General features: G+C 40.2%; 1 protein-coding gene across 2 annotated transcripts in view; it reads right to left on the minus strand.

Moving 5' to 3' along the window:
• Window positions 1–8,423: 8,423 nt before the first annotated feature.
• Window positions 8,424–26,890, minus strand: part of NSMCE2 (NSE2 SUMO ligase component of SMC5/6 complex) — a 130,652-nt gene continuing 112,185 nt past the window's right edge. For both annotated transcript variants that reach the window (XM_074898440.1, XM_074898441.1), the window contains 3 exons: window positions 12,480–12,580; window positions 12,054–12,160; window positions 8,424–8,808 (listed from right to left, as the gene is read on the minus strand). In XM_074898440.1, the coding sequence (XP_074754541.1) occupies window positions 8,649–8,808; window positions 12,054–12,160; window positions 12,480–12,580 (368 nt within the window). In that variant the 3' untranslated portion in view covers window positions 8,424–8,648. The remainder of the gene's footprint in view (window positions 8,809–12,053; window positions 12,161–12,479; window positions 12,581–26,890) is intronic.

Genomic DNA, 26,890 nt, shown 5'->3' on the forward strand with positions numbered 1-26,890 from the left:
AACCCATGCATGCCTTCAGCTACTTCTAGTGTATTTTAAGAAACACATGAAACTCTTGTGCGGGATGACTCATAGCATAGCAGTCCCATTAATGCATTTAAACATAAAATGCATATGCCATAAAGGGATATCCCAGGGACTGCATTTTCCTTTCCCCCCCCCCCCCCCCCGAAATACAATTCCGTTAATGTCTGCAGATTGTTTCAGAGCGATTCACCACAAGACTCAACGCATGCTATTTTATTTCGTTCCTCTCATAGGTAAAACACGCACAAGTATCCATCAGACCTTTGTTTTACTTTTCCCTTCCTGGAAGTTTTATGATTGGGATGCTGCTGCCAGGCGAATGTGTGGGTTGCTTCCTACATCTGAGACAGTGTGAGGTGAGGGGGGTGTCAGTGCTGTTGGGGACAGGGGAAGGGTGTAGACACATCAAAATAGCAATGGACCTGCATAAATGTACTCACGGGCATTATTAGTGTGTAACAGCATCCTCAGTAGCTCTCTCAGGCTGAGAGATGCAGTGTGAGCAGGAGTGAAGATGTCAGTGTAAAAACCAAGTGGTGCACCTGGGATAAGTATGTGTCTTCTGTCCTCATCCTCCCAAAGATCCCCTCTCTCAGCTCCTGTGCCAGCTCACTGTCCCCACTGAGGAGAAGGGTCATACTGAGCATCCATTTGCACAGGTCCTTGGAAGCTGTATCCTTCGCCTCTCCAGCCTCCCACCCATTTAAAGCCTCCACAGCTGGTCGCCTCATGCTGCTCCTATGCGACCAGGACCAGCACAGGTGCCTAGTTCAGGCTACTGGCAGCCAAAGTGGGGATAACACCCATTGGTCCTTAAGAAGGGCAAAAAGCCCCCTCATCATCCTGTCCCCCCCCCCAAAACCATCTGGGGTGTGAGAGGAGAGCAGAGCGCAGTGGTACACACAGCATTGCACCCCACAGTCCTGCCACAGGCTCCTGGTGTCTGGGCAGCCTCTTCTCATGGGGATTCCCCAGATTTCACACTTTGTGGGGGCATCCCAGTTAACTGGAGCACAGAAACTGGGTGTGCAGTCCCGAGAGGTCAGGGAAGGGTAATACCAGGGCAATTCATCCGAGAAGTGCTTATGGTGACCCTCTCCCAGCTGACTGTGAGACAAACCCAAGCTTAAATCTCCCATGTGTCCGGTCTTTACAAAATGGGGGTGGTTCTTGACAGGAGGAAACCTTCATTTCTTCTTTAAAATGCTTGGTATGCATTCAGGTTCTCAAAGAATTAATGAATAAACATGCAGTAGCAATGATTAACCAAATTAATAAACCTCACTACCTTATTCTCAAGTCTTATGTTTTGTTATGGATCATAAGAAAAGGTCCACATCCAGACTCCTCTCCATCCCCACCAAATTCATTCCAACATGCAGAGCAGAGCAGTGATTCCCACTTTGGCATTTCTGCTTTTTCTAATTTTGCCTGATCCCTAAAATACAAAAAAAAAAAAAAAAAAAAAAAAAAAAAAAAAAGGGGGATACCAAGGATGGTGCCTGATGACCTGCATGGCATGGTGCTTCTCAGAGGGTTGAAACTTGTCCACCTTACCCATCTCCACACTTGCATGCAAGCCTGGTTTGGTTATACAGAGAACAGGAGGAACTCCAGGGAGAGGTTTGTAAAGAATAGAAGAACTGTTGCAGCATTTCAACATTAGAAGATTTTTGCAGAATATGGGGCTACCACACTTGCCATAGTGGTCTCTTGTTCATTGTAGGTCACCCCACAGACTTTTAAGCATCCAGGCACATCTCCTGCATTAGTCTCCTGAAACCAAAAGCCATTGGGGGTCTTCCTTCTATGCCCTGCACAAGCCCTCATCATTCTATCTCCTCCTCCCCCAAAAAAGACTTTTTGGGGGCTACCTGCTTGGCATACATGAGATGAATACCAGCATGGCAATTCTCAGCCGTGCCTGCAGTGAATTTGAGTCTGAATGGCTTTATAGCCCTTCCAAATGAACCAAGGCAGTGTTACGCATCTCCGATGGATAGCACTGTAAATCATTGCAGATCAGTGCAGAATTACACTTACGGACCTAACCTGGCGATAAAACATGGACTCTGTGGATGAGCCTTGCTACCCAGGTGCCAGAATAATGAACTGCTGTGAGCCAGCAGACTACAAGGAACCAAACACCCAGCTCTGGATGCTCCAACAGCAGCGTGGTACCAGTGAGGTGGGGCAGGGGTGGCCTTTGGGAGTACAGATCAGTAGTCTGTGCTCAGCAGAGGACAACAGTGTGCAACAGGCACCTTCCCAATGCTAAGGAAGTCTGAGGAGCAGTTAAAGGATATTACAAAATCATTACAAAAAGTAGATCCTGCCTTGGAAAAGGATGGTCAAACAGGACTGCTCGCTGTCTCTCCTCTTCCTGGAGTCCCAGCTGCGAGGCAGGCGAGGAGCTGGGGCAGGAGCAGAAACCAGATCCTGTGGGATGTGTATCACGGATCTGGCTCGTCCCAGCAGAGGAAAGGGTCTTGCCCAGCACAGATTTGCCAGAGCTGTGGCAAGCTGAATGTTGCTCTTCACATAATTTTTTCTCTTTTTTAAGAGACAAGCAGCACTATTGCATCTGCTAGATGAAGATTTAAGAATCCAGAATTTCTGGTGGTCAGGCATCACCATTCCCTCTTCCTGGCATATTATTTTGTTTAAGGGGAATTTTGTTATGTGGTACTCAAGCATCTACCTGTCTCACCCTCAGCCAGTGCCTACACTCACCTGATCGGCTGCTTTTCCTTAGATGCTCACAAAATTATCTCCGCTGCTCCACTTCTCTGACCCCTTATCTTTGTAACTAGAACAGCCAGAGGCAATGAGAATTGTGTAACCATCTCCCCACTTCCCAAGTGCTAGGGACAGGTCTGGTAACTTTGATAATATGTATCATGGGACACACAGAGTAAATCTCTATTAGATTAGGCCACTTATAAATAAACTGGCTGCTTGCTATGGGAAGAAATTAAAAAGTCATTATTTTAGTTATCGGATGAGAGGCGTAACACACAAATACTTCAGCTAATATTAAACTATCAGGCAAATGATGAAAAACAAGTATCTTTATTTCACAAGTTATCTCAAGCCATATAATGAAACTTAAAACTACTGCTAGAATGAAAGGCAGTGATTTAAAACAAGTAGGTTGTCCATAATCTACTGGTGTACAGAATCACCATACACAGACAAGACTCAAAGAGTAGTTGTGTAGTCAGATGATAAAGAACTTAAAAGTAATGTTTTTTATAGCAGGCATGGCATCTGTGATAAACCCACAACCATCCTTAGACACTGTGGAACTCAGTGGCAGATTCACTGTTAAGATATAAAACACATGATGAGCATGTAAGTGACATCAAAAGAAGGGCAAGGTAATGGTGTTCAGATGTCTCCCCTCCAGCCCGCACAGAAACTGCTCTGAGGGTTGCTGTTGCTAGGAACCCTAAATAATTCCCTTTTGATAAGCCAGTTGTTATCAAATCCAAGGAATCTCATGTGCAGCACCTCCTGACTTTGTTCCTTTGTGGACTAAAGAGCATGAAGGCTTCTTCTGTTGCTTGAAAGACGTGTGAAGGTTCAGGTTTTAAACCTCAAATCCTGTTTTTATTTCAGAAGTTGATTGCACAAGCGGACAGTGAATGAGTGTCTCTCCATTTCCCTTGCGGTCAGAGAAGATCCTATTCATACTGAGTTTACAAGCAAACACTTCCTTTGGTAAGCTTCCCATGCAATTCAATTCATGTGTGTGCTTTCAAGCTCTGTCTTCTGGTCTGGACTAACATCAGAATAAGCAAGTGAGGCAGGCTCTCTTCTCAGCCCACCACAGCACTTTCTGCAGCATTTTGAAATGATGAAACACACTGTGTTTTCTGTACATTGCTGCAGTCCAGTTAAATTGCTGAGATTACTCATGCATCAAGAGGCTAAGCACATATATGGGTATCTACTGTACAGTGTACACACATCCTAGAATTTTACTTGCCTAACAATCAATCTAATGCTTTTACTTCTTATAGTTACTGGCTGGCAGCCTAGAATTTGCTGGCACCTACACACAGGATTCTCCTCTGAGCACTGCTGTGACCACATCGTGTCTTTCAAATAATATGTATTAACAGTAACTACTTTATGACCAGAAAATAAATCATTATTTATGGAAGACTTGGAATTTTCAGTCAATACTAGTCTGTACTTGTTGTGAGCAGCCATCAGCTGAAGGGTTTGGCTGTAGCAAGACAAAGGGAGACCTGTCCTTGGGATATTCTAACATTTTCCTCTCCAGGAAGCCCCTTTCCTAAGTGCATCTTCTTCACTGTATAAAAGAGTACCCTTACGGAAATGTTCAGCTAATGGACCATTATGGAAATGTTCAGCTAAATGGACCACAAGGTACCTCAGGATCCATTACGTAGAGATTTTTAGGGAAGGTGGTGATTGACATTCATGGAAAATGGCAGTGGAAGTTAATCAAGTTGCGCAGTGAATTCTAAGCTAGTTTTGGCAACAATACTAGAGCTATTCTTGAGAAAAACGTCATGAGGTACTTGTGACCACAGGTAGGTAAGACCTTTGTCATCAGCCACTCATGAGGAAACATGAGTATGTCCAAGAGGACATTGTCTAAAATAAGGCAGTGTGTTGGCCTTGGCTGTTGAGTCATCGGTATCACTTCCTGCAGCCCCTGCGTTTGCTCCGGGTATTTCTCAAGGGAGCACTGACTTAGCCTAGTCTTTTTGATTCTTCTAGAATGAATAAGATCACAGCTCCGGAGCAGTAATGATGAATATGTCCTTGATTCAGAGGAATGTGCACTCGTTTTAGCATAAGTGTGCTAAATCTTCCATGAGATGTCTGCCTGATTAGTTTTTATCTTTACACGTCATGGCTCTGCTGATTTGAAAACTTCAGAGTCTCTAGTTGTAAAATGGAGAATTCTGCTTCACAGGAGGATCTGTTCAAGTGAGAGAGCTGTGCTAATGGCTTGTGCCTCAGGGTACCACTGAAAGCTGCTGCATTTGGATCTCTCCTGCCTTTTCTTTATTTTAATGTTTGATTAGATGTTTCTTTAATCACTCAAAATACTATGTGGAACTTCTGTTCGCTGGCAGAGACAGATTCTCACCAGGTTTCAGTGACAGACCCTTCTCAGCTACACTCAAGTTTGCTGCATTTGTAAAACACCTCTTAAGGAAAAGAAAAAAACCCAAACACCTCACCTCTGAGTTTCTTTCCTTAAATATTGTTGCAAAATGTCTGACGTCAAACAATGAGACACAAATTACCCTGTGAACTGTTAACATATGCCTGTTTACATATGATATCTTATAGCCAAAACAGATTAAGATTTGAAGGTTTAACTGCTGTTGAGTTTCCACTTCTGTGAATCATACAGATCAGCTTATTCATCACAGATACTGATTTTTATTCTTTAACTCTTTCAAACTGCTTCTATCCAGAGCGGAGTTTATGGGGGACATAGGAACAGAGGTCACAACTGCATAACAAACCCCAAACTCTGCAAATGAAAGAGCAAAGAGCTGCCAGTAACTACAGCCACCCCAATGAATCAGTAGCAGTTTTAAACTTCCATCAGGTCAGCTGACAGGCACAGAAGCCTTCCCCAACTGCTACGGCTAGTCTGTCCTTCCACCTAGTAAAGTGCTAGCTGCAATTCATGCTGATGACCAAGCCCGTAATCTTGCAGTTTCAGAAGGAAAATCACTTGTAAGAACCAGCAACAAGAGAGACTCAGCTGTGAAAAATCAACAGGGTGGCTCAAATTCTAGGTTCAGGGAAAAAAAAATTCACTCATTGTACTAGGCTTCCTTGGATGCTGATATAGCACAAATTCAGAAATGCCAAACATTTTGTGGAGGACTTCATTGATTTCAGTAAATACAGGCAGTTTTCTCTAGCAGTTGAATCTATGCGGTGCATCACTGATTTTGATGGGACTCAAGTACTCTCATCAGCAATCCCGACATCAGTGCATGAGTATTTGTCTTTTTCTGGATGTCTGTGGCCATACTTGAAAAGAGGTATCTCTGATGATAAAAGAAAGAAACCTACCTCCATCTAAACACACATGCCTCTTCACCTCATATGTGATTTTTATTAAACCCAAGCAGGCAAGTGCTGCCAAAAATCAGTCCATTTCTTTCAGCTGAAGACTGAAAAGGATTTCAGAATTCAGGCTGCACCTGCGCTTGCTGTTCAGGCTTTCTGATTCACTGATGCTGCCTGGCTCAGGCTAGCAAAGCAGAGAAGGAAGATCATGTATTTTGAGGCAGGAATGTGAACATTCAGAAATACCTTTCCACTTAGAGTGGTAATAAGTGAGTGCTTGACTATTTGTTCTCTTCATTTAAAGTGTTGCTTCAGATTTGTTTGGTTTTTTTCTCCCAGCTGCATCATCTTAAACAGGCAATTCACATTATTACCTGTGGATTAGCCAACACAGAGACAGGTTGAGTACAGCTGTCACTAGGGCCACCAGCACTGCTATGGGTCAAGCCTCTCTCTAACGTACAACAACAAGGTGTAACCAAGACAGCAATCTCCCTTACAGCATTACTCATTGGAACATGGGGGTAATGACCATATCAGGAACTGTAGCTATCTAAGGGTATACTGGTACAAACACCACAGTTAGCAAACCAAACCTGCTGCCACCAGTTTGTTGGTATAAATTAATCTGGGTATAATTTAGCGTTTAGAATGTTATGTACTATTGGAAGGCACACTCAAGCATCCAGACACTACACGAACTAAATTTAAGGTGCAACACTGCAGCCATGTAAAATGTATGTACATCTTTGTATCCGAAAACCTGAGAGACGGATCACCAGAGGGACTGAATTAGATGTACGAGGACAGTATTAATGCACCTCTGTCAGAGGCTGTTTAACCAACGCAAGTTTCTGTTTCTGAGTGTTGTGCTTATAAATGGTGCTGGAGTAAATTTAACCACAAACTTAAAGGTGAAACAAAAAGCTATGAACAGTTTAAGACATTTACCCCCACATTTGTGTTTGGTTTTTTTTTTTGACAAATGCTAATGTTAACATTCTCTCTTGTGGTATTTAACTGAAAATTGGTGACCTAACTTAAAAGCTATAGGTCTGAGACCTGAAATGTCTTAAATGGGACTGATTTTTATACATAAAAATACAAACAAGTACATACTGCTCAACTGCCCCCCAGTATCTTTCAGCTATTTCAGCTGGGCTTCCACAGACAGAAGCACTCATGATCACTGCTGAGTTTTGAAAAGATGGACTTTTGGGGTTAGACCACATTATGAAAATTACCCAGCTAATTCCCATGAAGTGTTTTGAACACAAAAGCTCAGTGCAAATAATAATGGCTCAGGTCCCCTTTTTAGCTATGAAATCAGCTTGCAGATTAATATTCTTCAGTTACAAAATAACAATTTCAGTTTGAAGTGGTTTGCTCTGTTAAGTGCAATTGGGGTTAATAATGCTCTACTCAAGGAAAGCTGTAAGCAAAGAGTAACAGAGTGAAAAGCTTAGCATTTAGGTACCTTAGCTACACATTACAATAAATGTCAGATTATAAATTCAGAAAAATGACCTAGGAAAATACCATCTAACCTGCTGAGGATCCCAAAGCTCAAAGAAACCTATATTTTCTGCTTCACTCATGCCAAGAGATAATTGCCATCTGACCACCAAGGCAGCTCCTTCTACCTATGACTATTTCTAGTTCGTATATGTAGTGCCTTATCTGCTAGATGTGTTCAGAAAAGTTTAGGTAATAAATATGGAGTGTCACAAAGTTTAAGTCTTTTTCTGGATCTGTGCCCAAATGCATAGATATCCAAAGTTTATATAAAATGAGATTAACTGCTTTTCAATTCAAGGCATATAGTTACAATATATTTGTATTATCTACAAATTGGTTATTGGAATACATTTGTAAATAATTGTACTCTCCTAACCTACAGTATTAAGATAAAGTCCTCAGAGACTTCCAAACACAAAAAGACTGAAATAAAAGCTTCTGAATCTCAAAACAAAAGCCTAAGTGAGGGAAGAGTGTTCAAAAATTATAAGAACAAGGCCAAGGTCCTCAAAGCTGAGTGGTAATTTTGTGCATCCACACACAAGGTATAGATGTGTAGCACTTCCTTCCATTTAAGCTCTATTAAGGTTTCCAGAGGTTTATATTAAAGCATGGATGTGCTCCCAAGCAGGGTATATGATTTAGGTAAATGTTTGGTCAGAGTGCCCTGCTCTGAATATTCCCAGAAGTTACAGAGACAGTAACAGAACCATCTGCAATACTGAGCAAAGGACTCACTATTACACGCCAGCAGAATTTGCATCTCTAATATGCTGAAAAAATTAGCACACTGACAAGGAACGTTAAATGCTGCAAAACACATTTTATTTATCAAATGCAAGCTTTTAGAATTTCAGGAAGGTTAAAAAAAGCAATAAACAAGTTAAACTGGAATTTCTCATATTCGGCAGCTTTAATAATGCTTTCAGTTATAGCTGAGACCTTCAACTTTGCCTATAAATGAAACACTTTAAATAACAATCAGTTACACAACCTACTTACAATCGGCAGCTTATCTCACAAGACCTCTAATAACAAATTTTCTCTGTGGCAGCAGCATATCCAGCTGACTTATCCAGTGTTGACCATCTTTGTTTATTCTGACTGTCAATCGCTCTTTTAAGGGCTTCATCTGGCACAAGATCTGATCCTTTTACATCAACATGGCTGCAGCCAATTTTAGGGCATCTGTTAAGAAGAGAAGAGAAACTCCATTAAATTGAAGGAATTGTATTTGTCAGATATAGGCTTTTACATAACATCTGCTAATTTATTGTGTTTATCTGGGATTCACTCTCTCCATCAGTTCCTCGTTACCTCTTTTCCTCTTCACCAGCTCTCTGTGGGGAAAAATAAATCCATTTATCTAAACTGAAGGGAATCAACAGCTGAAAGAAGGAAGGAAGGAACACAGCAAGAGACGGAACCTCTCACCTGTAGATAGCTCTCTTGCTTTATGCACACAAGCTGCCTGCATCAGTAATGAGACTAGCATTGCACAGACATCTTTCAGTGTTGCCTTCTCTCCTTGAAGTCCTCTACAAACTACAGGTAACTAACTACCTCTTACCTTATTAATCTGCAATGGAGAAGTATAATCTTCACTGATAGATAAATAGAGAAACTAATTTCTAGGGAAATAGATAAAAGAGAATGAGACTTGCAAAGGCTGACTGGTGAATCAGTGGACTATCTAGTTGGTGTAAAAATTTACCTGGCGTTTTATGAACTGAGAAAGCACAGAAAGGAGAGATGGGGTCAAATTAACAGCCTCTAAATGATAATCAAATACCAAATGTCTTACAACTACTTGAAACAGACAGATAAAGACAGCAGGGTGAAAGGTATTCAGGGACCAAGGGTCATTTTCCTCTGGCAGTGGCCCAAACACACACAGATGATACCTGTAGTCAGAAATAACACTTTTCCTGACTTTTTCCTTTATTAGGAGTAACTTTTTCTGGGGCGTGGAATTTATTTACACTCAGTACTCATAGCTTTTACTCCAGATTTGTCCACAGTTTACTGTGTTTGTCATGGTTAAGTCACTTAATTGCTCTGTGCCTCAGTTTTCCCATTTATCACCTTATTAGAGCAATAGCTTGCCAGATTAATGAATAACAAGTCCTCAGAAAGCTTCCCACATTTCCCGTAAACATAAAGTATTAATATGTCCTTCCAGGCAGTGGAAAAAAATGAGCAAACCAAGACACGTAAGAGTTGCCTAAAGGAGTCTATGGCAAGTCTATCAGCACAAAACCAGTGGCTGTGCGTATGTCAGCTGAAGAACTGAAGTTCAGCCAGGACCTTGCCAAGTGCACCGAAGGGATCCTGAGGATTCAAACTGGAAAATATGTGTGAGGAAACAGCCACTTCTGTAACTCCAGAGTGAGCAACAGCTTTGATTTCAGAGTCAGGATAGACAGGATCCCCCTAGCCACAACTCTGCTCTATCAAGACACCTGCCTCCACCTGAATACTGCCGGCAGGAGCACAGACAAGCAGCAACACCATGAGAACGGGGCACTCAAATGGGGAACTCGTTGCATCAGCTGGCCTGTCTTCCCACCACAGCAGACTATGGTTTTTCAAAACCGACTGCATTTTCACGAGAGAGGTTAAAATTACAGCAAGTCAGTGAGATTGGGCAGAGAAAACCAAGCAGTCTTTCTTAATTTAGTTACAGCGAAGCAGAGTTATTGCTCTGCGTGTGCTTTTTTAGCACACTGGAATTGCTGTAAAAATGGTAAGGTTGCAAGCTAAAAGCTCGAAATTAAGAACTGCCAGTATTCAGACTGTACAAATAACCGCAGTTTGGGTATAAGGTAGCTTTAAAAGCCAGGTGTTGTACAGTTTACAAGATTTTTTTTACTCTAGACTTTGTCTAAGTCTTTAATTTCTTAAAAGGTAAAATAAAATTCAGTCATGTGACCCCATTAGATTTTCAGCCGTGCCGAAACTTTTGATCCACCACAACAATCTCTACTACCATAACATCTTTCTGATGGATTTAACAACACAGAGAAGTACTTAGATATGAACATCCTAAACTCAGTTCTGTATTGCAGAGGTATTTTTGTTGTGGTTTTGGGCTGTTAAGCACATGCTTCCTGGCCTGTCTCTCTCCTCCAGAACACTCTCTTCTCTCCAGCTTGTGAGCTATGTCCCAACTCTCATTCGTTTTTCCAGCCAAGTTTCTGTCCATCCATGTTGCTGGTTTTGTTGTTATTCCCAGGATATTGCACCCATTCCAATTTTTTTCCCCAGACCTTGTAACACAAGCAAAGCTAGTTCCATCTTGTTCTTCAAGCTGTCTTGACACTAAGTTGGTGGCTGGACGTTCCAATTGATGCTTGATTTCATGGCAGTGCTTTCCTGTAGTCAGGAAGGAGCATGAAATAAAAAGTCCCACTACCACCTTTGTATGCCCCATGGTGCGATATGTAGAATCTAACAGAAATGCAAGAGCAACAGACAGAGGAAGTAAGATGCCTGTGGCATTATCTTTGGGGAAATCAGGTTGCTAATCTCTGATAGACCTTCCTGAGAATGTGCAGACTGCACATTTATTAAAAAGTTCACAACTGGTAAGTTTCCGTGAGGTCAACGCCAAAGCATGAGGCTCTAGCATATATAGTGTAAAAACAAATATGAAATTAATGATGAAATTATATGTCCTCTAAACTTGCTCTAAAAAGTGTCTGAGCCCCTTCTCTTTTTTTTGAAAATCAAAAGCATCCTAAATTTGAAACTTACCTGGGACAATTTCAGGTTTAAAAAATTCAAATGTTACATCCTTTCATTTAAAAAATAATGTCCTGTGTGGAAAGGGGCAGGCTGCTTTGCTGATATAAAGTAAGAATTATTTCATTGCATTGTAGTAGGAACTGCACAATACTGTCTGATCATTCTTAAAGCTCTGTCTGATCATTCTTAAATTCTGTACTACCTAAAAAGCTGTGCTTTGATATTTCTCACTTTAACACTCATTTACGTGTTTTAATATTTCTCAGTTGTATTGGAATATAAATGCAAAAGAGGGTGCACAGAGGAGTTGTTTATTTTTTTGCATTAACTTCAGGGCTTGTTAAATAAGCAGTAGGAACAAAATGAGCTACTAAATTTTAGGAAGCTGAAGTTTCTCTCAGTTGTTCATGGCTGTACGAAATCTCTTTGCTTCTGTTGTGCAGGTACCATAAGTAGCTGTAACTTCCCCACACACTTCCTGAATATTTCCTTACACATTGTTTTCATTAACAAGAAAAGCTCCTTCACGTGTACAGTACTAATGAGGAGACTGTGACTTGGGCAGACACTGAGGTATTACTTCCTGCAGCCTTGCCAATCCAAATACATTTCCTAGAACAAGTGGAGTAAAATTCCACTTACACAGCAAAGCAAATAGCTTTTCCACACATTCTTTGTTAGCTTACCGGACTTTTTTCTTTTGCTGCTTTCGAGTCTGGATAATTTTAAGAATGGCGTCTTCTTCGTAAGTATGTCCACAGACTTTGTTTCGAACTGGTCTCTTCATTTCCATCTGTAATCAATAAGGTTTGATTTAAAGGAACTGATAATGCCCATGAAAATGCTTCTGATGCGATTTTATGTAAAACAACAGGAAGTGTGTTTGCCATTTATACATGACATTCCACTCAAATTAGTGTCAGGTCCTGCATAGTAAGCTGCATTCCTATGTACATGGGGTTTTTTTCCCAAGCAATGTTGCTGTTTTCTGATAATGTTTGTAATTTATACTGCCTGATTTTTAACAAGTATTGCAGATTTGTAATAAACAATCCAATGAAGAATATGAAATAACTATTTCCCAATCGATTATAGTAGCAGTGATAGCATACCTGTGTAATAGGACAAATAAAGTTCATCTGACTCTGAGTCACGGCTATATCTTCATCGATTTGTTCAATGGCCTCATTATCATTATCTGATCCATGACAAACTATAATGGGAAACAAGACAATTTTAATTTAATATTTAATATAGATAACCAATACTTAAAATAAGCAAATAATATCCAGTATTTGCCAAGCATTATCTTACAGGGATATCTAAGATGCCACAACATATTTCTGTACCAGTTGCCAAACAAGCTACTGCAAAAAATACTGTACTATAGTGTCTGTTAGAAAATCTATCTCTCTTACAAAATGGTAACCACTTTTGTGTATGTGTGGCTATTTATAAGCCAGTTCTAGAAAGGAAAGGAAGATGGCCTGAATATATGCAAAGCCTTTGGTATTCTCTGTTCAAGTTCACCAAAAACCAGTAACCTGCAGATGAGGTGGAGGTGTTGCAGATCTGGCAGTTCTATCCTCAAGATCAGTTTGTGTTTGAATGTCATAAATGGGCTTGCTGTATAGCCTGTAAACACAGTATATACTTTAAAAGGAATTTGTACTACTTATCATAACGCATCATTTGTAAAGTGATGCTGCTGTACTTCAGCAAGACTATAATTAGTGAAAAATAAAAGCCAAGAAAGTGTTACTTGAGATGAGATGGACAATAGAATGTTAGTGAAGTATCCTTAAGGAGAAGGGGCAGAATAAAATATGAAAATCTCCCAGAAAACACCTCATGTCCCAGTGCCAGGCACGAATGAAGGGCAGACAAAGAAGAAGAAATCCACCTCGAGCTAGAGAAGATGCAGGTCCCCACCTTTACCAGAAGAAGAAGGCAAGGTGTAAGCAACTCTGTGTACCTAGGGGCACACCAGCCCAGGGTTCCATGCAGAAACTAATTAGCTAGAGTCACAGGAGTCACACTAGTTAGCTGAGACACAGGAGCAGCTAAGGAGGATATATATTGCAAAGTATAACCTTAGTAAATGTTGGCTTATCTTTTCCTAACTTTGCTCTGTTATTGTGAATCTAGGCTTTTAGTTGAATGCCTTTGTTTATCTTTTAATCTTATCTGATAATAATAGCAAACTTAACACCTGCCATAACTTTCCATTCCTTTGGGGTAGTTCTGCAATGTTTTTACAGCAGTGCCCTGGGGTGTAGTCCTCAAGCTGTCCCAAGCTGAACAGAACATTTTTCTCTCTAGCTGCGCAAGCTGGTTTGCAATGTAGCAACACAGGGTTCAGAGAGGATGAAATCCTTCCATGGCTTTAACTGCCAAGGGGGCAGTGAGAAACACAAAGCAACAGGCAGGGTTTAGTTACTTTATGATTTGCTTTCTACAAAGGGTCAGCCTCGGTTCCCTTTGCTGCTATCAGCCAATCTCTGCATCTTTGCATCCCTGGTATTCAGCTTTCCACACCTGTTAAGGACGAGTGTTTCCTAACTTATGGTCAGTCCTGCGTGCCTGTATAATACCATCACCTTCCGGATGATAACAGCAGACATCACTCTTGGAGCAATCACAATCTCTCACACCCAGTCTAGACTGAGCACACTTCCATACGAGCCAGCACATCTCTGGTTGAGGTACTTCTGGCATGGGTATTGCAGCCATCGCTCCACCACAGCACCTCTGGGTATGCCGGTTTTATTTGCATATTTTTCCTTCCTCCTTAACACAGTTTGCCCTTCTCTCCTTTCCAATATACCAAGAGTTTTCCAAACATTCAGGAACATTTCTGACCTAGGGACTCCCACAAATACTTAGGCAATACCCAGGCAAGCATCAAGGGTATTTCTGTTCCTGTTACTATGTCCTCATTCAATAAATAGGGTGTGGATGTGAGGGGAAAAGGAGCTCAAATGTCCAATGTCAGTAATAATTTAAAGGCTTTCATCTCCAAGAATATTAACATACCTTTACCAGATACTGACCCCCTAACAAAATTAAACACTTGCAAATTTGAATGAAAAAGTGGGTACAATTCAACTGTAAATACCGAAACTGCAATGGTATGGACATCAGAAAAAGACTTGCATCAGTTACCAGTTTTCAGAAAAAAACTGTCACATATTATTCTTAGATTGCTTATATATAAGGATTATGCCATCATAAACACATAGCATTTTGAAGAAAACACAACCTTTTTTTTTTTTAAAAAAAAGGGTTTTTTTAATGAAGCTTTTGAAATACAAAGCAAAGGGTTAAATCCCACTGAGACAGCAAAGCTAAACAATATTGCAAATATTAGTGGGTGCCAGCTTTGGCATGGGCTGCTTTATTTAAATACCATACTGATTTTTTTCCTATGAGTAATGCCAACAAAGAAAAAGAGATTCAGAATTTCCTTAAATTCATGCATCTGCAAATTTTGACACTGCAGCTCTAATCTTTCCTGCTGAAAACATGAGAAAACTCACATTTTTCTATGTTGTACTTTGTTTCAACTCATGAACTTGGTCTGTAGTTCCAGTGTACCAGCACATCATGTTGGTCAGTGAAGTTAGAACACAGTAGTACTAGCAAGAACTATGACAGGTGACTGTTTATAAAGGATGATTTTTTTTAAAAAAATCAATATGTAGATGCCAAGGAAGGCGAGTAAACTTTCAAAATATGGGGCTTGTGCCTGTGATTTTACTTTTAAAGCTCAGCACTCCAAGTTAAGGCATGTAAGTGGCCTCTTCTGTAAGAGTGTTCACCTTGCACAGCATCTTCTGACTTTGCTAAGGAGTCACCGCTTCACTCATCACTTCTGTGCTTACTCAGGTACCAACACAAGAATTTAGGAGGCTATGCTGAAGCATCCATGTTTGAAAATACGAGCTCAGTCTTGGATACAGGTGCTTGAGTCTCCCCTGAAGGCCTCAGGTCTCCAAATTATGTGAGCTAAATCACAGGCTGGGTTTACCTCTTTATTGTACTGGCTTTGGGGGTGATTTAGATGCCTCATGTTTAATGGATGAAATTCCGTGAGTTGAGACCCACTCCTTGTAGGTGGGATATATTAATCTTCCTGGATTCAAACTGTCCCTTTGCTGCAAGCTTATCTCAAACACTTCAGGTTGCACTGCACTTACAATGATTTTGTATACAGTCTACCAGATTGGGGCCCTGGTTTTAAGAGGTTATCACAGCACAAATCAATAATTATTTAAACTATTTCCTTTTCATAAGCAGCTAATATTTTTAATAATAAATATGCAAGACTGGGATGATGCAAGTGATACCTCAAACATGTCAGTAGCAAATTAGCATAAATCAGATAAACCACCCACAGATTTGTTGTTATTGCTCGATGTTCTAGATTACAGGAGGAGAGAAAAAAAATAACTTTTTTTCAATTACAGTAAATTTTACAGTGATTACACAAGACACACATATATCCTGAACCGGTGAGTAAATGCTCTAAACTGTAGATCTTTAAACTCATATTGAAAGATGTTTTTATTAAGGTCAAAGGGAATTTTTACCAAATGAAATGTATAAAAGTTTGGAGGATCTAACCTGCAAGTTTCACTATTCTATAGAAAGAAGAAATAAAAACACCGGGTCATACATATTTCTGCTAAGTCAGGTTACATTTTTGTGAAATTGAGTTTTCCTTGCAAATTAAAACCAGATTCAGAAAACAGTGTTATTGTTCCTGAAATTCAGATGTTGCCTTAAGTAACAGAATTGCATACATCTATTTTTGTAATCTCAGAGATTATATTTTAAGAGCCTTTAGAGTTTCTAGTTTTCCGTTCTAGCCAACTGAAACCTCTTATGAGTATTATTAACACATTTTCTATCTGGCTATCTCAGCAATGATGTTTACAGCTAATTAGTGCCCACTGTTGTAATAAAACTGCATTCTCATAAAGGTAGCTATTTTTGGTAACACATCATAATGAATTTTGCAACTGCCAACTGTTTTTTACTTATTCAATTTTAATTAAAAGCTGGTAGTACTTCATATCCCTATCAATTTCATCTCTTGATAAAAATGTGACTAATATGCCTTAGCTCAGTTTTTACCTACTCTGCTGAAAGAGACTGAGAACTTTTAAGCCAGCTTTTAAAAATAGGAAAACCATAGTGCGGAGACATTAACTGCTATACTGAGAATTATATTAGGCACGGATAGTATACGTATTACAAAGGATTAGAGGAAAGATTGTGTCTGTTGACATCGTCACTTCTATGACAGACAGACTGGTGTCTGCTCACTGCTTCCAGTGCCAGTAACATCCTCTACCCAATTCCTGTTTCTCTAACCTGGCCCCGAGTGAGTACATGTTGCAATGTAAACTTAATTGATTTCTTTCCTTTTGTACTGTGCTGCTCTGCCGCCTTCTCACCTGCCATCAGTCAGATACTACTCCTGGAAATGAAAGGGGAACGTCAAGCATGCAGGACTGAGTCTTTGTAAGCCTGAGTTACCAGACAAGGTCTTGGCTCCCAAGAGGGTCTATTGTACTGCTGACTCTATAGAAATAACAGCAACTCATCCAGGCTGGGAAAAATCCTATCTCTGAGTGCTCCAAAAACCCCATGAATGTTATGAGGGCAAATCAAATGCCAAGTGTTCCTGCCAGCAGAACACAGAAAATAATGAAAGGTGGAGGAGGTGAAGGACATCATCACAGCCAAGAGTGGTATTCTAAGAGTCAGGAGGAGTCTGGGGCATTGCGAGAACGGCGTGAGGAAGGTCCAAGGACAAGTCTAAAGGAAGGAATAAGCCCAAACAGTGCTTTCCATGAAACACACTGCTGAGACCACCACGGGTAATGCCTAAGAGTGGGTCAGCACGCCCATTAGTGCTCGAATTTGGGTTAGACTTCACATCCAGAGCAGCACACCAGAACAACTGTCCAGTGTCCTGCCCCCGGAACAGATCCACAGTAAATGCTATAGGAGTGAAAGAAGAGGGGAAGCACAGAGTAATACCTTTCTGGCAAACTTTCTCAGTCTCTAGCAATTTGTGGCCAAGGACTTCCTGAGTCAGAGGTAATATCTTTGCACTTAATAAGCCCTGAAGTTTTCATCCAATGAATTTGTCTAAACTTGGAGAGGGGAATTTGGGCCTGGACTTTTCAGCTTGATTAGAGACAGTTATCTTTGCTAGAAAGGTTAGCAACAGTTTAATTTTCCTTGAAACTTACCGCAGAGGCTGCAGGTTACAGTTTAATTTGATTTTTAAGAGGCAAAATAAGGTGTGCAAGCTACAGCTGCAGTCAAACAGTTCAAAGGCTTTCTGCTTTTGCCAGAGGCATGTGATAGTTTAATTTGCCAACCAAGCCAAACTAGGCTTTGCATTAAAGTACATTACAATTTCCATTACTTGCTGGTGTTGCAATACACAAGTTGATCTAAGGAAGGTGGCCTCTAACATGTTGCTCCAGCTTGCAATTGCAAATTTACTTGCTCCTGCCCAGGCCAAGCAATTTGCTGGTAATTTACTAAGTCCCTTGTATGTGCCCTGTTTTACACATACTTGTGTAAGAAATGCATTAGACATGCATTCGGTCAATCCAAAATAAAATGACAATTCTGTAAATATAAGCCTGATTTTCCTGGAGTGTGAAAGACAAATTAGATGAACAAATTACCAAATTGTTAGTTCCTTTACATAATAAGACTGGGGAAGGAAAGGACATTATCCTGCACTAAGCAACAATCATCTAAAAACTTTTTAATGCCATCAAATTCACAGCACTTGCATATTTTACAATATTTTGTCCCACTATGCTACAGGCCTTTTAAAACACACCGTTTCAAATTAAAATACTATTCCCATTTTATCCTTTCACTACAAGGTAGAGCTGGTTGATAACCAGTTTTCCAGAATGACCTTAAAATGAAGAGAGACTATATTTTGATGTAAATGTTATGGGACACTTGTTAGAGACATGTAAAGTGAAGGAGACGAAAAGACACTTGAAGCTAGATACAATTTGCTGTTTAATGTATTAATAAATTAAATGTGACTACAAATCCCACCTAGAAAAATACCAAAACAAACTCCAGAGGTGCCCTGTGAAACCTTCAGCTCATATACTATTTGAAGTAAGACATCATTTTTGTCTTTAGATTTTGGGAGACACAGACTGTGGTGCAGCGGGAGCTGTGTCCCTAGGAATGTGAACAGAAAGGGTATCTTTGATTATAAACTACGCAACTGGTGCAGTTTGGTAGTCAAACACACAGAGGCAGCTTTCTTGCTCCCTCTGTTATTGCAAACAAACATGAGAAATCCACAAGTCTGTGGATGACATTTCAAACAGCAGTTTCCTCATTGCTGCAGTCTGGACTCAGTCTGAAGAAGCTCTTGGGGGAGATGAAGATTACCTAAAACAATGTCATGAAGGCTCATCAGTAAACTCAGAGGAGTCACTGTTTCTGGAAAATCTAAATCAGCCATATTCTTCCATCTTAATTATAATCACCCACAATGGCGTGTAAACTTAACAAGCAAAAACACCGAAGGCTTGCTGAAAATAAACCTAACTGATAAATAGACTACTTAAATGACCAGGAAATTCTAGGTCTACATGAAAGCGTGCCAGGCATGTGACAATATAGCAAAAGTGTTAGGGATGCCATAGTACAAGCAGAGCAAGACAAAAACTGGAATATCTTACAAGGAAAATATATATCAGACACAAGCTACTAAATTGCAAATATAGGTAAAGAACATTTTTATTACTTGTGTTTTCTCCTGCTCTTTAGAAGAAAAAAGGCTGAACAATCACTGCTTCACACAGTATACTGTATAAAGGCAATTTCCGTGCTTAGACAGCATCACTTCATATATCAGAGATTAGAAGAATATCACACACACATTTAAAAAATGAAAAAAATCACTCCAGACACATGAAAGAAAAAATTGCAAAAGATTGCAAAAGATGCAACCAGGAAAAAAAAAAAAAAGGCCTACCATTTCATTAGAAGATGAACCACTTTCCATTACTAACATTGTGGTCAGAATCTGGAATGTCACTGATGCAATGCTAACCATCAAATGACATGAACATGTAGGGCTTGCCTACACAGGGAAGCTGTTGCAAAATAAGCGAGGGTGTGAATGTAGAATGCATTAGCTACTTGGCATTAACACACTGTGTGGACGCTCTTATTCTGCACTAGGAGTGCCTTTGGCTGTTTAGCCTAATCCACTTCCACAGTGGACTTGAGAAAGGCACTGTTAATGGTGGACAGGAGAGGAAAGTTGTGCGTATTGACAGCAGTTCGGAGCCACATCTGTTTATGCATGAGTCCATAGAAGTCCTTGGATGGTCTGCTCTCTAAATTTAATTCAAATTTTCACAGAATAGTCCATGCCAAGTATTCTCTACATACTAGCTCACAAGCAGGAACAATGTCTATGACATCTCTGAACTTAAAGTAACATCATGCGTCTTGTAACCTATATGGTTGGAGGTCGCTTTGCTCATTTCAGTATATCATTTGTGCATTCTTGTAGTCATTCACTTCTGAAAAGGTGAACTGGTGACAGGTTTTAAGCTTCTGCTAGAAAACACTCCTGGACAGAACTGTTCCAGGGTAACGGAGGGACAGAACACAAGAAGAGTAATGAACAGCAGTAGTCCATCCAACAGGCTGCTGTGAAACCAGTGAGCAGAAAAGCCCCTAGCTAGCCCAAATGATCACACCCTTAGAAGATTATCATTCTGATTATCATTTCAATCTGTCTCTTCATGTTCTCCTCACAAGACTTTTTGACAGAGATTTCACTGTATTTCTTTCCTAAACAGCTCTGTTGTAAAACACCTTTAAAAAGTCACCAAAATAATGCCCCCAGCCCTGGTGTCAGGAGAGTGGTGAATACAGACACATGTGGTTTGTCATGTGCTGGGGCAGAGGTAGGAAATATTTATGAGGTATACGGTGAGAGGGCATGAAGCTATAAACCCTGAACATGAACCGGTTGCTTTTGTGATTGGCGAGGGTGGCACCAACTCAGCAGCTGTCTGAAACTGCAGAGAGAGCCCAGGAAAGAGCAATCTCCCACCTTTGGGAATTGGCAGGTTTGTAGTACAGGAAACCAGCTCCACTGCCCCCTTCACCCAGAGGAAGCTGGAGAGACAGATCTGCCTTTCTTTACCACGAAAAGACAGATGTACTATATCACTCTTGAATAAAGACATGAGTACAAACAAGAAGAAGTGAAACTGAAATGATGGGGGAAAAATATTCTTTTCTCCACCCCCTAAGGCCCAACGTTGAAACACTTGAAATGAGCTTTTAGGCAAGAGATTTTCTTTCAAAATTAATACTAATGAAGAGAGCAGCATTTGCAATTCTGTTCTTAATGATTCACTTCAATCCTTCAGAGCGCTTTCTAAAACTCTAAGCTACTTCAAAACTTAATTTACTTCATTTAGAAATACATAACAACAAGCGATTACAATTCAATGTGCAGTGAAGCACTATTATATGTCCACATAACTTACTGGAGTTGTATTATTAAGGTGTATAAAGAAGTTGTGTTCATTTCCCAAGCTTTTTCTATAGAAATTAATTTCTTCTGTAATTTACATATAAACTTTACCACTCCAGTTATTCTGAATTCTGCAGCTTTGCACTGCCTGAAATGCCTCTGCTGAAATGGCCTCTGGGATGGGCAAGGAGACTCTGCTGTCTGCATGCCATGGTCATTACTCCAGCACCATCTCAGAGCTTGTCCCTGCTGCAGTCACTGCTTCGGGCACTGGCTGGGTACCCGCCCTGGGCTGCATCTCCCGCTCTGCTCCTGCCTTTGGTCACCAGCCCACAGCCCCAACAACCTCCTCAGAAGAGGAATTTTCCTAAAGCAATGAATCATTTGTGGAAGTAGTAACAGCAAATTCCTTCTTCTCTTGAACACAAAACACTATAAAAAAGGTCAGTTTTACTACCATGACTGTGTCACTGGTGGAAAACTGAGGCACAGGGCAGGAATCCATCCAGGGCCATTAGCACATTTTGTGTGCTAGACCATTGCCTTTCCCATTAGACCACCCTGCCTTCCCCCGAGTAACTAAGGCTATGAACAGCTCTCAGATACATTCTTAGGGAATGCATCAGTTCCATGCTAAAAGCAAAAAATACAACACAGAGACCAGTATCTTCTAGTAATTGAACAATATCTGGTTTATTCTGAGAAAACTAACACTTGCACTGAAGAACATGTGATCATTTTCTGGTAAGTCATATTTATAAAATAATGCTTCTTTGCTATACTAAATGAGAAAAAGAAAAAAAAATCAACATTTAATATCGTATCAAAACAAGTTAAGAAATAAAACTTACAGGTTTTTTTTTTTGTTTTTTTTTGTTTTTTTTGTTTTTTTGTTGTTGTTTTGTTTTGTTTTTTTTTTAAGAGGAACTTACAGATTTCCATTGCTCAATCATAAAACTGCAAGGTTTTCATTTAGGTTAAGGAAGAGTGACATATTGCATGTGTGTGTACTAATTCATTCTGCATAAACTATGCTGTGCACACTGAGCAGATCTTCACTATAATAATCTTCGGTAAACTGTTCCCTTAAAGAAATAAAAAATGTCGCTAATCCCAATTTATACAGCATACTCCAGAACAATGTCACAGGGGGCTTGTGCAGCTAAACATAATGCTATCATCAGTTAGGAACAGCTGAACAGTTATTCTTCTCAACCTGTCCTGTGATGTAAGATTAGGCTTCTTGAATGGCAGTCAGTAGAAAAAATCTAATGCTAAAGCCCTGAGCTATAAATACTCGTGGATTATAACTGCAGCAGCCTAGTAGCTTCTGATGGTAATTAGTAGTTAATTTTAAATCTGATCGATATTTATTTTAAATCTCTTTCTGCAGATTCTCAGTTGCCAGGAGTGTAACTGGCAGAGTACATCTTCATTAATGCTACATGCATCAGAAAATCATTACCATCCTATAGGTGTCATTTATTTAGCAACACAAAGTCTGCATTTCAGACTTCACCTTGACATTTTTGCATGGTGCAGATAATAGACAATCTGGAAATGACTGTACTTTATGGCAAATGTGCTGGAAAGACTGTGAGGGGCTTAACTAAGGTCAGGCACGAAGCAAAGTCTTTTAAACCCTCAAGGTCTCTCTCTGTCTACACTTTCCTCTCCAGATCAGGTTTCACAGGGTAGTGAAGTGGGACAGAGAAGGACTTGAACACCCTTAGCACAGATGCACACAGCAGCAGAAACCAGAACGGCTAAGCAGGACAAGTAGAGCAATGGAAGCTAATGTTGAATTGATGGGACAGCAGTTGCAGTGTCACTTGTGCTTCATAATAAGGATAACGAGCACATAGCTAAATCACATGGCATTCTGCACAGTCTTCATCTTTCTAGCAGAGCAGTTAACGTTACACTCGCTGTTTCAATCTTATTACCAAGATGGAGTAAAATTATAGTTGTACTCTTAAGAACTATTAATTTCCCTTGCACTCTGGCTAGCACACCAGCTCTTGCAGAAACACCTACAATCGCTACATGTCTGCTGAGGAGATCAAGATTTTATATCTTGAAATAAAAATCTTAATGTAAGTAAGTGAAACAATCAAACTATAATAATTAGGAAGGAAAACAAGACTGAATACAACAAAGCTACACTAAGGAATCACCATTTCAAAACAATGACAATAAGGCACAGACTGTTTTTGTCAAAGCTCCTTTCACATCAGAAATCAAGCACAGCCCTGCAACCCAGAATTTAGGATAGGTCAGTGTTACTGAGACCTTCTGGTTTGCACAGGTAATTAAGAGTCCTCCTTTACTACAGATTTGGCTACAGTTAGTAAAAATATGTGGGAACTGGGTTCAGTGACTGGAAGGAATCGAAAACCTTTAAGGACAGAACCATTACATGAAGGGGGATCACAAGAAAGCTGGAGAGACTTTATATCAGGGCCTGCAGTGAAAGGACAAGGGAAAATGGTTTTAAACTGCAAGAGGGTAGATTTAGATTGGGTGTGAGAAAGACATTCTCTACTATGAGGGTGGTGAGACACCGGAACAGAGAACCTGTGGATGTCCCATCCCTGGAAGTGTTGGACGGGGCTTTGAGCAACCTGATCTAGTGAAAGATGTCCCTGCACATGGCAGGGGGGGTTGGACTAGATAATCTCTAAAGGTCCTCCAAACCAAGACCGTTCTGTAATATTTCCCTGATTCCAAGCTTTTATTTGCACATACCAGCACTGGCAGTTACAGCTCTTCAGGATCAAATACTACCTTGATATGGCGTGCATGACTGTACTAGAACACGTAACACAATTTAGGAAATTATTTGTTAGATTAAGAAGCTGAAAAGCACTTTTAGTAAAGACCATAAAGGGACTATATCCTTAAAAAAACGCAACAATAGAAAATGCTAGTCATAGACAAATGACACAGTTAAGCTCTCCCCATGACAAAACACACTGAGCCTTAGCTGAAAAACTGCTGTGACCATACACTTCCTAGAGGTGTTTTGCTATTTTTTTCATTGTATAGCATCCCATTTCATGTAAAGGAAAACACATAAAGTATCAAAGGGGCTCTTCAAAGGGCACATACTTGAATAATAATTCTAGTCAGGGAGTACAGGGGAACCTGGAAAACAGCAGCAAGTCGCATGCCAATTTTGTAAACATAGGAAATGATCACTTCAAAACTTTCAGCTGCTTGAGGTGCTGTCCACTCACATATGACAGACTTAACAGGGAAGAGTCACCGTGTTAGTGACACCCACAGGTATGTGGAAAGGGCAGTCATTTAGCAGTAAGCAGAGTTCCTTGGGAAGTGACAGTCTTTGCAATCACGCATTCCTGGGTTACTACATTTGGCCTCTGGCTTGTACAGCACAGAGCTTGAAACCAGGAGCTCGATTATCACTGACAATGCTGATCTGGAATTTCAGGAATGGGTTGTAGTGGGTCCCGGGAAGCAAACAGCATTTATGAAGCGAAGAAGCACTCTATACCTTTGCCAACAGAGAATGTTATGTTGCTCCGAGATGTTGCAAGAGCATGCAAGCAGTGTGGGAAAAGCGCAAACAGACCTGGTGCAGTAGGAACTACAAACGGCATCACGTTATTTACCATGGGGGGCAGGAAGGTGCATGATATTCCACACCACTCAGTGCCTGAGAATATTCTTCAGCAAACTGTTAAACAATTTGATTGTAAGCAGCTAAAGGATAACAAGGTAGTAAGAGGCAGTCAATATATTTATTTCCAGATCAAATCACGTCAAACTGATCTAACCTGCTTCTCTGATAGATTAACTGTCCCTACTGAATGAGAGAAGTCAGCCAACATATATATGCTGATTTTAAATACAGCTCTTGATGTTCTCCAGATAACATTCTCCCACCCAGATCCAAGAAACAACACAATAATTAAACTTTCTTCTGATCACAGTTTCTTTTTTTCTCAAACAGATCACTGGTGTAACAATCATTACAGTAATGCCTAAAAACCATAACAGAGATCAAACAAGATTGTACAAGACACTATATACATTCATGAAAAGACAATTTCTGGCATTGGAGAGCTACAGTCTAAACAATCAGGGCAGACAAGGAAAATGTCTTACCAGCACTGTCAGAGATGGGAAACTGAGGCAAAAAAAGATTAAGAGCCCGATTTTCAAATGAGCTCAGCACATTTGTTGCTGAGCTTGCTTGAAATTCTGGCCATGATCAACATCATGGAAATCGCTAGATGTTGAGCTCCTTTGAAAATCAAACTTCAATATGAAAATTTGGCCCAGAGGTCTTTTGAAAATCTACATCAAGAGGCTTACCCAAGGTCACCCAGGAAGTTGGTGGCAGGGCTGGGAACTGAACTTACATCTTATGACTCCCACTCTGGTGCATAACTAATGTCACTCTGTGTTCTGTTTTAATTAGCTATGGGGAGATCTCAAACCAGAGAATGCTTTTGAAATGAAAGAAAAGAAAACCCTTGTAAGTGCATTCAGTTTCCTTTCAGAAGCATCAGCACAATGGACTACCAGCAACTCACAAGCTGTACGGATTTCTAGCTTCTTTACTAAGCTTCTGTTTTCCTTGGGGAAGATAAATTGTTTGTTGTTTACTTCTCATATATAAAGGGATTCCCTGGAGAACTGTTCATTTTTTCTCTAATAATATTTTTTTGACTTGCACTATGCCTCTGACCCATACAAATATTTTTCCAGTGACAAATGAGGATAGAAAAAGGAAGCCTGCAGAGTGCAAAGGCTTGTAAAGATTAGTAGACAACCTCTGGGGCAAGGAGTGGAGACTTATGCTATTGCTTATTATTACTACATTTTTCCCTAGGTAGAGAGAGGTGTTTGAAGTGGTTTCCTTGCTAATCCAGTGGCAGAGCAAACTATTTACTTTGCATGTATATGTGGTTGCTTCAGTACCTCTCTTGCTGTTCCTGTGGAACACCTAAGATGCACTGTTTTCAGCAGTCCACAAGTTTTTTCTGGACTTTTTCTACATTTGCTATACTTTTGTGGGCTTTGGCAGCATCCATAGGTCTTTAAGCATCTTCCCTGACAAGCCTTTGATGGAGAACTAATGAAGCCATTTCAAGAACAACAGAATATAGAAAATTATAAAAAAGGAGGAAAACAAGCCAGAGCTAGAGAGGGTTGGTAGCAGCTTCTTTTAGCCCAACGCATTTTGCTAAAACCTAGACGGGGCACTATTTTGTCCAAGACAGAATAATAGGTTACTATTTCTATTCATATTTTTGCCATCAAAAGCTTTAGCCTACTTTCCTGTAAAAGACTATGCAGGTTGATACAATCGGTGCTCTTCAAAAGTTGGAGCAGGTCATTTCCTTAGTTCTCTGACCTTGATATGCTGTCTGTGATCACAGGGGACTTCTGAATTCACTTTGTTGTACACTGGGAATCTCACTGATAAAAGCCAATAAGAATTTTGCCCATTTTTGCTCAGACAGAAAGCTACTTGGTGGATAGAAATGGAAACTCTGGCTCACGCTGACGGCTGGAGATTTCACAAAAGAGGAGCTGCTGGGTTCATTATTCCCAGATTTCTGTCAAAAGTAGAAAAATGGCTTGCTTTCTTCTTTCTAACTTTCAGACTTCTTGTACCCTTTTAGTGTTATTTTCAACTCTGCTGCCTACTTTGGGGTATGTTTCTCTTGGGGTCAGAACAGTGTCTCACTTCTGTGTCAAAAGCACCTTCCACTTTTCTTCATAATTTTCACTGCCACAAGTTTACATGTCCATCTGCAAAGCTGTGTAAATTGAATAACAACTTTATCTAGAAAGAAAAAAAACACTTCACTGGAGACAAAACATAATAGGTAAGTGACGCAAACAGATAGTGGAGTGAAATGGTTTACAAGCAGAATGTTTGTTTCTACAGATTAGCTGGGCATACAGTTTCTTCTTACAGAG

This window comes from Athene noctua, chromosome 2 (genome assembly GCF_965140245.1).
Source record: "Athene noctua chromosome 2, bAthNoc1.hap1.1, whole genome shotgun sequence".
Classification (NCBI taxonomy): domain Eukaryota; kingdom Metazoa; phylum Chordata; class Aves; order Strigiformes; family Strigidae; genus Athene; species Athene noctua.